General features: G+C 44.2%; 1 protein-coding gene across 1 annotated transcript; it reads right to left on the reverse strand.

The window, feature by feature from the left end:
- Positions 1 to 3,726: 3,726 nt before the first annotated feature.
- Positions 3,727 to 6,231, reverse strand: RPS26 (ribosomal protein S26). The gene is made up of 4 exons (XM_065934935.1): positions 6,078 to 6,231; positions 5,638 to 5,815; positions 4,713 to 4,843; positions 3,727 to 3,834 (listed from the first exon to the last, which is right to left on the reverse strand). Exons 1-4 carry the CDS (start codon positions 6,078 to 6,080, stop codon positions 3,799 to 3,801), a joined length of 348 nt encoding a protein of 115 aa, XP_065791007.1. The 5' UTR covers positions 6,081 to 6,231; the 3' UTR covers positions 3,727 to 3,798.
- Between the last annotated feature and the right edge of the window lie 5,094 nt (positions 6,232 to 11,325).

Consider the following 11,325-nt stretch of genomic DNA (forward strand, 5'->3'; position numbering starts at 1 on the left):
AAACCCTACTGTTTGCTGCTGTCCCAGATCACTTTGGGTTTCCATGGTGGCTCAGACAGTAAAGAATCAGTCTGCTACGGAGAAGACCCAGGTTCGACCCCTGGGTCCGGAAGATCCCTTAAAGGATCCCACTGCAGTCTTCTTGCCTGGAGAATGCCATGGACAGAGGAGCCTGGGGGCTACAGTCCATGTGGCTGCAGAGTCGGACACGACTGAGCGACTAACACTTTCACATCACTTTGAGAATGTTATCTATTAAATAGCATATGGTCTGTATCACCGTTCTAAAATCAAAAAGTAATTCCAACGCAAATAAGTTTTCAAGGATTTCAAATAAAGGATTTTAGACCTGAACCACTTTCCCCCAGTCCACTGGAATTCAGCCACTGACTGCTTTGCTTTTTGTGACACGCTGCTGCTGCTGCTAAGTCGTTTCAGTCGTGTCCAACTCTGTGCAACCCCATAGACGGCAGCCCACTAGGCTCCCCCATCCCTGGGGTTCTCCAGGCAAGAACACTGGAGTGGGTTGCCATTTCCTTCTCCATTGTGACATGCTAGGTGCTAATAAAGGTCCGTCTAGTCAAAGCTATAGTTTTCCCAGTAGTCATGTATGGATGTGAGTTGGACTATAAAGAAAGATGAGCGCCGAAGAATTGATGCTTTTGAACTGTGGTGTTGGAGAAGACTCTTGAGAGTCCCTTGGACTGCAAGGAGATCAGTCCTGAATATTCATTGGAAACACTGATGCTGAAGCTGAAGTTCTAATACTTTGGCCACCTGATGTGAAGAGCTGACTCATTGGAAAAGACCCTGATGCTGGGAAAGACTGAAGGTGGGAGAAGGGTACAGCAGAGGATGAGATGGTTGGACGGCACCACTGACTCGATGGACATGAGTTTGAGCAAGCTCTGGGAGCTGGTGGCGGACAGGGAAGCCTGGTGCACTGCAGTCCATGGGTCGCAAAGGGTCGGACACGACTGAGCGACTGAACTGAACGGAGGCATACTCCTGCCTCAGGGCATTTGTAGTTGTTATTATCTCTGCTAAAGAGCTATTTCTCCATTTATGTAAATGGCTGCTCTTTCACTTTTTCTAATTGTCATCTATCAATCTGACTAGGCCATCCATATAAAACTGTAGCCCTTCCTCAGGCCTAGCGACCCTCTCACTCCTCCCCAACTAAAATGTAAAGCTCTGAGACCAGGCTCTTGGTCACCACTTATGTCTTTAGCACTTAGAAATGTTGGCACATAGAAGGTTCTCAGTGTTTCTTGAATAAAAGATCGTTTTTTATCACTTATGCCACATCAAAATACTGATACAGGAATGGCTGTCCTAAAGATTAGAAAATTGAAGACAGAGGTTAGGTAACTCACCCAAGGTCGCATAGTTCCAAGTATGAGAGGTGAGATTTACATTTAGAAGTCAGCTCTCTTAAATCAACTAGACACTTTTTTTGTGTATTTATTTAGCTGTGCCAGGTCTTAATTGCAGCACACAGGATCTTTCTAGTTGCAACTTTCAAACTCTTAGCTGCAGCATGTGGGATCTAGTTCCCTGACCAGGGATTGAACCCAGGGCCCCTGCATTGGGAGCAGTCTTAGCCACTGATCACGAGGCAGTCAGATGTTGTTTTAATAGAGAACTCGGACTCAGAAACAACACACCCATACATGCTAAGTTACAGAGAGAGAGGCAAACAAAAATGAAAAGCCAGGAATTGAGGTTGAAGGAAGGGATGGTCCAGGACCTCAGTGAAACCTGGTTACCACAGGGAATTAACCTGAAATCCAGTAACCTCACAGGTGGACATTGGACCAATGACTGAAGAGCCCAGAAGCTTCTACCTGGCTTGAATGCTTTTTTTTTTTTGGCTTGAATACTCTTCACCAGAAATGTTAGAGGTGAGGTGGTGAGACTGCAATCCTCCCCCTAATAGGCCATTAAAACAGGCTGGCGGCAGAGGTAAGCGGCAAGGGCTCAAAGATCTGTATCATCTCCTTTGTGACTAACTCCTAAAAGAACCAGCCGACAAGAGCATCAGAACAGGCCACTGACCTTGCAGTGCAAACATCTGAAAATGACCTGCGGGTCACTTCTCATTTCAGTGGCTTTCTTTTCTAGGATAAATTATGGATGCCTATATAGGGCTTAACTTTACCACAGGTGGAACCATTAGATATCCTGGTTGCCCATTAGACACAACTTCTACTAATGGTAGACTGGGAGGTGGGGTGGGGCTATTTTAGAGCCTGAAGCATGTGGAGTCCTCTGAGCTTTTTTGGCGGCAGTCAAAATCAAGATTATCTTCTAGTAGACAGCTACACCCATTCTTAGCCTTCAGGGTCTTGAATCCTTGGAGACAGGATTATACTTTGCACATTAATCCATTTTTAAACCCATGGGAGAGCCAAGGATAGGCTGTGCCTACCTATGAACATCTCAAGAGATATCTCACAGCAGTTCTATGTTCCAGATTTACTACTTGAATCTGGTTTTACTGAGCAAACTGGGATTTGGGACCACCAGGTTTACCATGTTTTCACCATGAACAGGACGTTCTTCTATCCTATGTTTTATCCTTGGTGTGAAGGGGTCATAAGCAGAGAAATGAGGGAGCACAGATATTTGGGGGGTGGGGGGTCTCCGCAAGGATGTAAACCCACACTCAGTGTTCTGGCAAATCCAGGACTTGCTGCACCTGTTTCAGCACACGCATGAGTATGTGGACCATAAACAAGATAGGACCAACCATTTCCAACTGGGTTGCTTTAGTTAAGGGTTCTCCCATTAATAAGACCACCATTATGCTCCGAAACAGTCCACTCCTTCTTTGCTATCATATCCTTTGAATATAGACATTTGCAAAAATGTGTTTCCCAGAACAATATGTACTTTAATCCAAACTTCCAAGCTACTAGTTTAGCTTAAGGAAAAAAAAATCATATAACCTAACCAGCAAAGTCCTTAGCAAACTATTTACATATTAATTTTTCAAATATATGTGTACATTTGACCCTTGAATAAAGCATTGGTCAGGGGCACCATCTCTTCAAAAATCCTGATATAATTAATTTTAGAGTTAGCCTTTTGTATCATCTGTACTTTCACGTGTAGTATGTATTTACTGAAAACCACCCCTGCCCCCTGCAGTTAAACCCACGTTGTTAAAGGGTCAGCTGTGTACTCCTAGCTGGGAACCTCCAATTTCTGAATTCTTCAACAAATGAGCCGTTGTCACACAGACTACAGCCCTTTCTCAGACTTTTTGCAAACTCCCCTCTTATGGGACTTCCACAAATTTCTATGAACGCCTGGCATTCAGGGCACTGTCACCCCATAGAGCAACGTACCACAGAAAGATGAAGGCTGGGTGATTAGCTTAGCAGCAGATCAAAGTAGGCAGGTAAACTGGACGAGGTTAAGGACCTGAATACACATCCCCTTGTGCCATTCAAGTTGTGGACTCTCATTAAAGTCTTCGTGTTGCCACAAGAGGAATGCACACCTTAGTCTGAGTGACTTCAGATGCACTCCTCACTCTGCCAGTTTCCTCCCCATTCTAAAGACACCAACTTAAGCCATTTGCCAGGCTGAATTAATCAAACACAGATGCCCTAATTCCTCACCCCCACCCCTAAGCTATGCAAACTGGGGAGACCAAAGACACAAACAAGATGCGCACAACCCCCATTCCATCTGGCAACTTATTTTCAACATGCTACATGAAGTATAATTTCCATTTTATTGTCTTTTCAGAGAAACCAATATTTCTTCAGTCTTTAAGGACTTGGATCCTTACATGGGCTTTGGTGGAGGACGTGGGGCAGCACCCTGAAAGGCAAAGTGAAAGAATTAAACAACCATCCATGGAAGCGTCCCCTCTCAAAGAACCTGACCACTACCCTCCCATCACTAACAGTGTATTATTTGGTCCATAAAGGCACGGACAGATGTGCAAGGTGATTACACTACCCAATCTGAAACAGACTAACTTGAAAGCAAATGTTTCAGGTGTGGGTCTTACCAGACTTAGCTGACCCCACCCATAGGCAGAGATCTTAATTTGATATTCCTTGTCCTCATTTATTGTTCCTCTATTATCCCTACAAAAAAAGATCTTCATGACCCAGATACTAAATCCCAGATCTGGTTTTGCTCAATAAAACCAGATTCAAGTAGTAAATTCGGACCATGTAACTGCTGTCACTTGAGATGTTTATAAGTAGGCACAGCCTATCTTTGGCTCTCCCATGGGTTTAAAAATGAATTAATGTGCAAAGTACAACCCTATCTCTAAGGATTCAAGAGCCTGAAGGCTAAGAATTGCTGTCTACCTACTAGAAGATAATCTCTGACTTTGGACTGCCAGAAAAAACTAACAAAAGGACTTTCTACATGTTTTTGAAATGCAAGGACTGATGGTGAAGTTGAAACTCCAATATTTTGGCCACCTGATGCAAAGAACTGACTCATTTGAAAGACGCTGATTTTGGGAAAGACTGAAGGCGGGAGAAGGGGACGACAGAGGATGAGATGGTTGGATGGCATCACCGACTCCACGGACGTGAGTTTTGAGTAGGCTTTGGGAGTTGGTGATGGACAGGGAGGCCTAGCATGCTGCAGTCCATGGGGATGCAAAGAGTCAGACACGACTGAGCGACTAAACTGAACTACCCCTCTGGGCTCCATACCTCTTTTAAGGTACTCACCGCAGGTCTAAATCGGGGTGGAGGTGTTCGGTCCTTCCGGGCTTCCCGAGAGCGATTCCTGACTACCTTGCTGTGAATGGCACAACTCACGCAGTAATGCAGTTTCACGTACAGCTTGGGAAGCACATAGGCTGAGAAAAAAAATAATTAGAGCTGTGATATTAGATACAGTACCCACCTTGCCCTGTTCTTCCTGTTCCTTCTAACCCTCAAAAATAAACTCACTTAGAAGTCAGGCATACCTACAAGATTTCACTCCCAAAGCCAACTGTTCAGTTTATACCTAAACATACATACACAGTTCACAAATCAATGTTCCCCTACCAACCCATCCTGTCACCACAGGGACTAAATCCACACCACAGATGCAATACGATGGAATGCAGTTCCTTCAGTAATTGCGCCAGCCCTAATGCCTACTTCTGGCCCCATTGCCAATTACCTAAGAAATCTTAAAAGTCTTAAAAAAAGGAAACGATAAGAGGATACCATATTGCTCTAAAACTTACCCGTGTCAACCCAACTAGACTCCTTCCACTCTTAAAAAACTCCTTTCCACAAGTTTGCCAACTCAAACGTTTGGCAACAATTCAAAACGGTTTTTATATTTACCACGTTTACAGCCAGCGCTCCCCAAGTTTTGATACAAGATAAGCACTGAACGCTTCTGGAACCTCATCCCCTACAGAGGCCGTCACAAAATAAGACTGAAAGACTGTACAAGACCACAAAAAGAATACCTTGTCCAGACAGGGCTCAAAACGGCACACAACGCAGCAAAAACACCATTCTCCTCTACTGACAACAACTAACAGTGCAAGAAAAGTGCTGGGGATGGTCCAAAGAACAGAGCCCACGGATGGTGGGCGGCGGCGGGAGGTGGCTTTATATCAGGATACTCGCACATTTCGCGCCGCGGACTCACCGTCGAAAACACTCGCTTCAGAAATGTCCCTGACGGCTGCGGCCTCTACGATGTTCCGAATGACGAACTTCTTAATGGCCTTATCCTTGGGCACGCATCGGGCACAGTTGGTGCAGCGAATAGGCTGCACGTGGCCGCGGCCCTTTTTGGCACGACCGTTGTTCCTTCTTTTCTTGGTCTGCGTCAGGATGAAGATCCCATTAAGAAGGAGCAACTTACCCGGCCTTAGCCCCCTTCCGGCCACATTCCTTGCCGGCCACCCCAAGAAAGCGCCACTCAGATCTCCAGTCTCTCCGGAAATCCCTCCAAGCCGGGAAGAAACATACCCTCTCTCCATTCTTCCACCGCGGCCCAGGCTTTCAACCCTCCCCGCAATCTCAGAATCGGCTCCTCTCAGTCTCCACCCGGCCCCGTACTAGTCCCCACGCGTTAGCACTCACCATCTTGGAAGCGCGGAGGCGAGAGAGGATCCGGTGACGGAACCGGCTCTCTTATATAGAGTGAGATCCCTCCGCTCACGCCCCGTAGACGTCTCCAGGCCGCACGCCAAAACAGGAATCCACTTTACTCAAGTTTTCTTTATTATTCAGTGTTCCCGCTTAAATCTATGGTAGGAAGGTGCTCTTCGAGTTTATTTTTCGTTGCGCAAGGTGACTATGGGACTATTTAATCAACTGGCGGAAGAAAATTAGAGTTATATGTCTCCCAGGAACCCTTGCGACGACCTGCTCCGGAAGTAATTCTGGCCACCATAACCATCCGTTTTTGTGGTGCGAGGCGCGGCAAGTTACAATACCTATTAAGAGGGCGGAGGGGAAGAGATGCATGGTGGGAGTTGTAGTGTGAGGTTGGCAGGCCATGGGCCCCGAGCACTTAGAGCGAAGTCTGCGCCACTGGGAGACGCTGTTTCTCTGACATTCCTTTTGGTGCAAGATTGAGAAACCCAAGGCGGGCCTGGTGGGAGGGGATAAAACATTGTAATTCATGGCAGCCTACTCCAGTACTCTTGCCTGGAAAGTCTCACGGATGGAGGAGCGTGGTAGGCTACAGTCAATGGGGTCGAAGGGAGTCGGACACGACTGAGCGGCTTCACTCCAATGCACCATCCACTCAAGGGAAGTGAGTCTGAACAAACTCGGGGAGATAGTGAAGGGCAGGGGAGCCTGGCGTGGTGCGGTCCGTGGGGTCGCGAAGAGTCAGACACAGCTGAGCTATTGAACCACCACCCTCCAATGAATATGGAGGAAAAATCCCCCAGTGAGGAGCCCTGGACGAGTGCTTTGGTGCTAGGGCTCTTTCTCATTCACTTTTTAAAAAATCATCTGGATCCTGCTAGCACAATGCTAGGCGCTGCAGTAAGCATTGTGTAAATATTAACTCATTTAAACTTCAACAAGCCTATAAACCTATAAAGTAGGTTATAGTACTATCCTTAATTTACAGATTGAAGAACCGTGTAGAGAGGTTGAAATTGAGGTTGGCTAAAGTCACATCGTGTTAATAAGAGGTATTCTGGCTTCACTGTACTATGCTGCCTCTTACCTAACAAACAAATGGGTGGGGAAGAGCCTGGACTAGTAACTTAAGACGATTTGACTCAGAATCATAGTAGAAATATATTTTACATTAGTACTCAAGAAAGTGAAAGAAAGTGAAGTCGCTCAGTCGTGTCCGAGTCTTTGCGACCCCATGGACTGTAGCCCACCAGGCTCCTCCATCCATGGAGTTTTCTAGGCAAGAGTACTGGAGTGGGTTGCCATTTCCTTCTCCAGGGGATATTCCCAACTCAGTACATATACAAATACACACACACACACACACACATACACACACACACAAAAGTGAAACACAAACTTCATGAAACCATGCCCTTACAACATACGGTGCACTGTTATGTTTTATTTTCTTTTAATAAGTGTTGATCAATCTACACCAAGGTGATTGCACCACTCTCTGATGAATCTGACCCCCTACCAAAAATACTTTGTTTTTTCCAAGTTCTTGAGCAAGAGTGGCTATACATGGGTAGCCAACCACACATTTCAGTTCAGTTCAGTTGCTCAGTCATGTCTGACTCATTGTGACCCCATGGACTGCACCATGCCAGGCCTCCCTGTCCATCACCGACTCCCAGAGTTTACTCAAACTCATGTTCATTGAGTCATTGATGCTATCCAACCATCTCATCCTCTGTCGTCCCCTTCTCCTCCCGCCCTCAACCAGCATCAGGGTGTTTTCCAATGAGTCGGTTCTTTGCATCAGGTGGCCAAAGTATTGGAATTTCAGCTTCACTATCAGTCCTTGCAATGTATATTCAAGACTGATTTCCTTTAGGATGGACTGGTTGGATCTCCTTGTAGTCCAAGGGACACTCAAGAGTCTTCTCCAACACCACAGTTCAAAAGCATCAATTCATCAGTGCTCTCAGCTTTCTTTATAGTCCAACTCTCACATGTATACATGACTACTGGAAAAACCATAGCTTTGACTAGACGGACCTTTGTTGGCAAAGTAATGTCTCTGCTTTTTAATAAGCTGTCTAGGTAGGTCATAGCTCTTCTTCCAAGAGGCAGGCATCTTTTAATTTCATGGCTGCAATCACCATCTGCAGTGATTTTGGAGCCCCCCAAAATAAAAGTCTGTCACTGTTTCCATTGTTTCCCCATCTATTTGCCATGAAGTGATGGGACCAGACGCCATGATCTTAGTTTTCTGAATGTTGAGCTTTAAGTCAACTTTTTCACTCTCCTCTTTCACTTTCATCAGGAGGCTCTTTAGTTTTTCTTTGCTTTCTGCTATTAGGGCAGTGTCATCTGCATATCTGAGGTTATTGATATTTCTCCCTGCAGTCTTGATTCCAGCTTGTGCTTCTTCCAGCCCAGAATTTCACATGATGTACTCTGCATATAAGTTAAATAAGCAGGGTGACAATATATAGCCTTGACACACTCCTTTCCCAATTTGGAACCAGTCTGTTCCATGTCCAGTCCATGTTGCTTCCTGACCTGCATACAGATTTCTCAGGAGGCAGGGAAGGTGGTCTGGTATTCTCCTCTCTTTAAGAATTTCCCACAGTATGTGGTGATCCACACAGTCAAAGGCTTTGGCATAGTCAACAAAGTAGAAGTAGATGTTTTTCTGAAACTCTCTTGCTTTTTCAATGATCCAGCAGGTGTTGGCAATTTGATCTCTGGTTCCTCTGCCTTTTCTAAATCCAGCTTGAACATCTGGAAGTTCACAGCTCACGTACTATTGAAGCCTTGATTGGAGAATTTTGAGCATTACTTTACTAGTGTGTGAGATGAGTGCAATTGTGCAGTAGTTTGGATTGGAATGAAAACTGACCTTTTCCAGTCCTGTGGCCACTGCTGAGTTTTCCAAATTTGCTGGCATATTGAGTACAGCACTTTCACAGCATCATCTTTTAGGACTGAAATAGCTCAACTGGAATTCCATCACCTCCATTAGCTTTGTTCATAGTGATACTTTCTAAGGCCCACTTGACTTCTCATTCCAGGATGTCTGGCTCTAGGTGAGTGATCACACCATCGTCATTGTCTGGGTCATGAAGATCTTTACTGTACAGTTCTTCTGTGTATTCTTGCCACCTCTTCTTAATATCTTCTGCTTCTGTTAGGTCCATACCATTTCTGTCCATTATTGTGCCCATGTTTGCATGAAATGTTCCTTTGGTATCTCTAGTTTTCTTGGAGAGATCTCTAGTCTTTCCCATTCTATTATTTTCCTCTATTTCTTTGCATTGATCACTGAGGAAGGCTTTCTTATGTCTCCTTGCTATTCTTTGGGACTCTGCATTCACATGAATATATCTTTCCTTTTCTCCTTTGCTTTTCACTTCTCTTCTTCTCACAGCTATTTGTAAAGCCTCCTCAGACAGCCATTTTGCCTTTTTGCATTTCTTTTTCTTGGGGTACAATGTCACGAACCTCTGTCCGTAGTTCTTCAGGCACTCTGTCTATCTGATCTAATCCCCTGAATCTATTTCTCACTTCCACTGTATAATTGTAATGGATTTGATTTAGGTCATACCTGAATGGTCTAGTGGTTTTCCCTACTTTCTTCAATTTCAGTCTGAGTTTGGCAATAAGGAGTTCATGATCTGAGCCACAGTCAGCTCTTGTTTTTGCTGACTGTATAGAGCTTCTCCATCTTTGGCTGCAAAGAATATAATCAATCTGATTTTGGTATTGACTATCTGGTGATGTCCATGTGTAGAATCTTCTCTTGTGTTGTTGGAAGAGGGTGTTTGCTATGACCAGTGCGTTGTCTTGGCAAAACCCTATTAGCCTTTGCCCTGCTTCATTCTGTACTCCAAGGCCAAATTTGCCTGTTACTCCAGGTATTTCTTGACTTCCTACTTTTGCATTCCAGTCCCCTATAATGAAATGGACATCTTTTTGGGTGTTAGTTCTAGAAGGTCTTGTAGGTCTGACAAAATGTGGTCCACTGGAAAAGGGAATGGCAAACCACTTCAGTATTCTTGCCTTGAAAACCCCATGAACAGTATGAACAGATAAAAAGATAGGACACTGAAAGATGAACTCCCCAGGTTGGTAGGTGCCCAATATGCTACTGGAGATCAGTGGAGAAATAACTCCAGAAAGAATGAAGAGATGGAGCCAAAGCAAAAACAATAACCAGTTGTGGATGTGACTGGTGATGGAAGTAAAGTCCGATGCTGTAAAGAGCAATATTGCATAGGAAACTGGAATGTTAGGACCATGAATCAAGGCAAATTGGAAGTGGCCAAACAGGAGATGGCAAGATTGAACATCAACATTTGAGGAATCAGTGAACTAACATGTACTGGAATGGGTGAATTTAACTCAGATGACCATTATATCTACTAGTGTGGACAAGAATCCCTTAAAAGAAATGGAGTAGCCATCATAGTCAACAGGAGTCCAAAATGCAGTACTTGGATGCAGTCTCAAATATGATAGAATTATCTCTGTTCATTTCCAAGGCAAACCATTCAATATTAGAGTAATCCAATTCTATGCCCCAACCAGTAATGCTGAAGAAGCTGAAGTTGAACAGTTCTTTGAAGACCTGCAAGATCTTCTAGAACCACACAGTTGTCTCCAAAATTGGATAAACGTTGATGTCAATGTGACCTCCCAGCATTCAGATCCAAGATAGTACAGATGGAGATGGACCCTTCCTTTGTCATTCAGGAGTCTAAACACACCAGATTCACTGTCCATCTAACTAACAGCCCATCATGGTTTCTGCTAATTTGTAAGCCATGTAATTAGTTAAAATTTATTTCCCAACTTTTGTTTTGGCTTCAAAACAAATATGTTTGTGGTCTTTTTCTAGTTTCAATTTGCTAGTTTCAATGGGATATAGAAAATGATAGACTCTAGATGGAAGCGTCTCCAGTTTTCACTTCAACATAGTCTCATGGAAAACAGAAAGCAGAAAATATTGTATGGAATGAGGTAGATAGGACTGAAAAAACCTTCAGTGATGGGGACAGAAAATAGTTAATATTTAAGAGTAAAGTTAATGTTCATATGTTGGTTTTTCTTTGGATTTTCATAGCCTAAGTTTTACTGGCTGGTTTTCTGGGCATTAAGGGAAAAACACAGATTTTGGAATAAGACACCATGTCCTTGGGTTCAAATACGGGTTCTGTCACTTACTGATAAGTCTTAGACAAGT

The sequence above is a fragment of the Muntiacus reevesi genome, chromosome 4, assembly GCF_963930625.1.
Source record: "Muntiacus reevesi chromosome 4, mMunRee1.1, whole genome shotgun sequence".
Lineage (NCBI taxonomy): Eukaryota > Metazoa > Chordata > Mammalia > Artiodactyla > Cervidae > Muntiacus > Muntiacus reevesi.

Bases quoted from the DNA above. Each gene is read 5' to 3' on its own strand.
- RPS26 (XM_065934935.1), bottom strand. The intron at 4,844-5,637 runs GTGAGTCCGCGG...TTTTTTTCTCAG, and splicing joins TGAAGCGAGTGTTTTCGACG to CCTATGTGCTTCCCAAGCTG. The intron at 3,835-4,712 runs GTGAGTACCTTA...TTTGCCTTTCAG, and splicing joins CACCCCGATTTAGACCTGCG to GGTGCTGCCCCACGTCCTCC.